The sequence below is a fragment of the Erpetoichthys calabaricus genome, chromosome 4, assembly GCF_900747795.2.
Source record: "Erpetoichthys calabaricus chromosome 4, fErpCal1.3, whole genome shotgun sequence".
In the NCBI taxonomy this organism is placed as follows: domain Eukaryota; kingdom Metazoa; phylum Chordata; class Cladistia; order Polypteriformes; family Polypteridae; genus Erpetoichthys; species Erpetoichthys calabaricus.
In genome coordinates this window covers 301761595-301766950 of record NC_041397.2, presented here as the reverse complement: position 1 = coordinate 301766950, position 5356 = coordinate 301761595, and the positions used below count along the sequence as shown (strand labels likewise).

The following is a 5356-nucleotide window of genomic DNA, read 5'->3' as shown; positions in this document are numbered from 1 at the left end:
ATGAGGTCAAAATTGAGCTTGTCGGCCATTAGTCTAAACAACATGCTTGAACGCTGCACGTTATTAAATACACACCATTCTAAACATGAAACCCAGTGATGGTAGCATCAGGCTGTGTGGAGGCTTCTCTGTTGCAGGACCTGGAAGACTTGTCATAAAGGAATAGAGAAAGCAAAATACAGAAATATGCTGGAGGAAAACCTGATGAAATCTCCATGAAACCTGCATCTTCGGAAAAGATTTGTTTTCTAAGAAGACAATGACACTGAACATAAAGCCAAAGCTACACAGGAATGGCTTCAAAACAATAATGTGAAGGCCCTGGAGTGGCTAAATTAGAGTCCAGCACCTGTATTTATCAAGTGTCTCAGAGCAGGAAAACAATCCTAACTGGTTCAGAATTCTCAAAGTGACACACATTTGGTCCTACTCTAAGGAACAAAAGCATTTTATCAAGTTAGGAAACTACTGCTAACTTCACCAGGATTTAGGAGAGCTTGTGAGCCAACCTAAGTCTCTAACAGCTGGCAGAAAATGTCATTCAGACAGAGATTTGCACTGCACATCCAGAGAATGACTGAATGTTTTGGAAATGCTGGACATCAACAAACGTTCAAAAAGATATCGATCTGACAGAGACAGACTGATATTTATAGCAACTCTTATAGGTTATGTGATCGCTCCATACATGGAGAGGCCACACAGTTTTAGCCAAAATTAAAGTTTTCATAACATTACAGATAAAATGCAGCTATGCAATAGCAATCAATTGTCTAAACTTCACGGGGGACATATTTAAAGCATAATTGAGATATATACAAGTTATTTGTACAAACACCGCACCTGTTTTTTCCCCATCATAGATATGAAACCAAACTGCACACTGCAAACTGGCTTTTAGCTGATCCCTGATTCTTTTGTCTAGTGCTGTCTTACTTTCATTACCTGCTCTTATGGCCTGACTTCTTCTTCTTCTTTCGGCTACTCCTGTTAGGGGTTGCCACAGCGGATCATCTTCTTCCATATCTTTCTGTCCTCTGCATCTTGTTCTGTTACACCCATCACCTGCATGTCCTCTCTCAATACATCCATAAACCTTCTCTTAGGCCTTCCTCTTTTCCTCTTCCCTGGCAGCTCTCTCCTTAGCATCCTTCTCCCAATATACCCAGCATCTCTCCTCTGCACATGTCCAAACCAACGCAATCTTGCCTCTCTGACATTTTCTCCCAACCGTCCAACTTGACCTGACCCTCTAATGTCCTCATTTCTAATCATGTCCATCCTCGTCACACCCATTGCAAATCTTAGCATCTTTAACTCCGCCACCTCCAGCTCTGTCTCCTGCTTTCTGGTCAGTGCCACCGTCTCCAACCCATAATACATAGCTGGTCTCACTACCATCCTGTAGACCTTCCCTTTCACTCTTGCTGATATCCATCTGTCACAAATCACTCCTGACACTCTTCTCCACCCATTCCACCCTGCCTGCACTGTCTTTTTCACCTCTCTTCCACAATCCTCATTACTCTGTAGTGTTGATCACCAAGTATTTAAACTCATCCACCTTCACCAACTCTACTCCCTGACTCCTCACCATTCCACTGACCTCCCTCTCATTTACACACATGTATTCTGTCTTGTTCCTACTGACCTTCATTCCTCTCCTCTCTGGAGCATATCTCCACCTCTCCAGGGTCTCCTCAACCTGCTCCATACTATCGCTACAGATCACAATGTCATCAGCAAACACCATAGTCCATGGGGACTCCTGTCTAATCTTGTCTGTCAACATGTCCATCACCATTGCAGATAAGAAAGGGCTCAGAGCCGATCCCTGATGTAATCCCACCTCCACCTTGAATGCATCCATCACTCCTACCGCAGACCTCACCACTGTCACACTTCTGTGTGATCAATATTCCAATGGATTGCCTTGTTCTTTACATACTAAAATTAGCACATTTCTTTTACAATCTTCAGGAATCTTTTATTCTAACAATGCAGTTTATATATATAATGCTCCTTGTTTGAAAGTTGTTACATGCTACTAGAAATGAACAAAAATATATATTCATATGATTACACTGCATTGACTAAAAGAATAAATTGATTAACATCGATAAATTCAGACGAAACAACTAGGGAAGCAAGTTAAAGTTTAATTGAAAAAAAATAATTCAGTAAAAGCAAGTTTCACGTATATGAACCTTATTTTCTTGTGTAACATATTCACATAGTTTAGATTAAAAAAAAAAAAATCAAATTTTATTTTATTTATCACATACAAATTATACATACAGTACAATATGTAGTGAAATGCTTAGTTGCTCAACTACAATGACTATGCCTTAAAGAAGAATATAAAAATTCAATAACAATAATTATGAAACAGATATTTACAAATATTAAAAATCATTAATAGAATTGTAAACATTATAAATAATTTAAGGATAACTATCTTTGTGTCTGTGCAGTTGTTATTTCTCTGTCATTCCAATAGATGGTGCGCCACAAACATTAACACTGCTTTGTGAATCCCATACCAAATGGCATATAACTGAGACACATGCACAGCAAATATTAACGCTAAAGTCTATGTTGTTTACTTAGGTGTCAGCCCATCTTAGTCTTATTTTTGTAGTACAGGCTACTTACTAAATAAATGACTTAATCTTTTTAAATAACCTAATGTAAGATAGTTATTCAATATGCATATGGACTGCAGACAGAAGTTCCTTCTCAGTCTATTTGCACTAATCTGTAGACAGCCTTAGTGTTTACCTGACTGTAGTACACTATTGGGATGGCTAGTGTCATTGATCATTTTCTTTGCCCTGGTCCAACATCACTTGGTGTGGTCCTTGAAGTTAAGGAATGGACATCCAATGATGTATTCAGCTGACTGCACCACTCTCTACAGAGGCAGTGATACTTCCTGTCAGAATTGTTTCCACTGTTTAGAAGTTCTTTAGTATCTGGGAAAGAATCCTGAAATCCCTGATGTGTATGAGGGGGTAAAGACATTGTTATAACTTCTTTACCAAGGTGGCAGTGTGTTTGGACCAGGTTAGTTCAACTGTAATGTGGGCACCAAGGTATCAGAAACTGGCCATCCTCTTCACTTGAGTATTGTTAATACTGAGAGGGTGGTTGTGCCTCTTCTGTTTTCTCCCAACGTCCATAATTGGCTCCTTTGTCTTCCTGACATGAGTAGACTGTTGTCCTGACACCACTTCATCCAGGTAAGTCTACTCATTCTTGTTAGATATCAGGCCTACCACAGCTGTGTCATCAGCAAACCTGTCAAGGATACTGAGAGTCGTGTGTAGCCATACAGTTATATGTGTAGAGGAAATATAGCAGAGGACTCAGAACACAGCCGTGTGGAGCACCTGTACTGTGGGTGAGGGATGATGAGGTATGACCACCCACTTGAACCACCTGGACTCAGCTTGTCAGGAAGTGCTCAGACGCAGGTTCGAGAGCTTGGTGATAAGCTGAAAGATGATTATTCTGTTAAACGCACAACAATAGTCTATAAATAGTTTTCAAATAAAGTTCCCTCTTGTGTTGTATGGGTGACCCAATACTGTATGAAGGATCAAAGTGACAGCCTCCAATGTGGATTTGCTAGAGCAATATGCAAATATCCAAGACATCATAACAAAAAAATGGCTATGGTGATATTATACACCTTTTTACAGTTTTGACAATGCTGTCTCTAATCTCTTTATTCCGCAGGCAGTATATAACAGGGTTCAGTAAGGGTGGAATTATAGTCTGCAGCACTGCTGCTAGTATGCGCATATCTTCAGAAGTTCCTGGGATCCGATACGAAATGTAAACACCAGCAGCAGTGAAAGAAGTGATAAACATTACCACTAGGTGTGACCCGCAGGTAGAGAAAGCCTTGGTGCGTCCTTCAGAACTGGCAATTTTGAGCACAGATGTGATGATCCGTGTGTAGGAATACAAATTATATGCCAAGGGGATGAATATAACAGAGAGACAGACGATCAAAGTCACAATGCTGTTGACTGAAATGTCAGCACAAGCCAGTCTGACCACTGAGGTGTGGTCACAGTAGAGATGCGTAACTTTATTCGGACCACAGAAGGGCAGCCTGAGAGCCAAAATGAGTGGAATAATGAGTGTAATGAATCCGCAAAGCCAACACAGAGCGATCTGCTTTAGAATGACTCTGCTGGTCATAATGGTGGGGTACAGTAGGGGATTACAGATGGCCACAAATCTGTCATATGCCATCAGCATGAACAGAAATGCCTGTGAACTTCCCACAGCATGAAAAATATAAATTTGAGCAAAACAAGCAGCAAATGATACAACGTTGGAGTCAAACATTAAAACGGCCAGTGCTCTTGGGACAGTGGAAGATGAATAACAAATATCAAAGATTGCCAGAGTGCAAATCAGTGCATACATGGGCTTGTGTAGGCTTTCATCCAGCATGAATGTGACAATAATGCTGAGGTTCCCCAGGCAAATTAAAAGGTAGGCAATCAGGAATATTACAGAAAAGAGAAGTTTGCTTTCATGATCCTGAAATCCTGGAAGGCCAACGACTATAAACTGCTGAACCGACGACATTGTCAGAGTTGTATTTGTCATGATGACCTCAAAAGTCTTCTGTGGATTAAAAAAAAATTGCATGGTCATATTTTGAAATATCATACAACATCTATATATATAATTCACTAAGCAGCCACCAGCGCAAGCAAGACACCCATGGAGCACGCAAGCAAGACACCCATGGAGCACACAAGGCAGAGCCATGCCCACCAAATGGGATAGGACGACAACTCACAGGCGGGCACATGAGCAGGCAGTGTGTACTGAATGATGACTAAGAGACGATCAATACATCGTCCTCACTGGGCGTCCTTCCCCTCACACCCCATTCCGCCCTCCGCGCGCGCCTGCCATGCAGTCCCGTCCCTCGCTCTTAGATGGGGGGGGGGGGGTGAGGGGCGTCGGCAGTCCTCTAGTTCTCACTCACAGACAATTGTATGTTGCTCTCTCCAGAGTTCCCTTACAGTCGTATCCTCAAACCCACCCCATAAGAAGAAGCATGTTTGTCGCAGATGTGAATCGCTGTGGGTGGGTCTCTGTTAGTTGCTCTTGGGAGCGGGCACATGACCAGGCAGTGTGTATGCTTCGAGAGCGAGGGTGGACGCGACAGCACCATCTAAGAAGAATCATATTTGTCGCGGATGTGAATCGCTGTATGCAGCGTGTAAAACAATTTGTTTGTTGCGGATGTGAATCGCTGTATGCAGCGTGTAAAACAATTTGTTTGTTGCGGATGTGAATCGCTGTATGCAGCATGTAAAACAGT

The 5356-nt window shown here is 41.8% G+C and overlaps 1 protein-coding gene across 1 annotated transcript; it reads right to left on the bottom strand.

Annotated features, from left to right (window-relative positions):
• Positions 1-3675: 3675 nt before the first annotated feature.
• On the bottom strand, positions 3676-4608 carry LOC114651287 (olfactory receptor 6N1-like). The gene has a single exon (XM_028801231.2). The coding sequence runs from the start codon at positions 4606-4608 to the stop codon at positions 3676-3678; it is 933 nt and encodes a 310-aa protein (XP_028657064.2).
• Between the last annotated feature and the right edge of the window lie 748 nt (positions 4609-5356).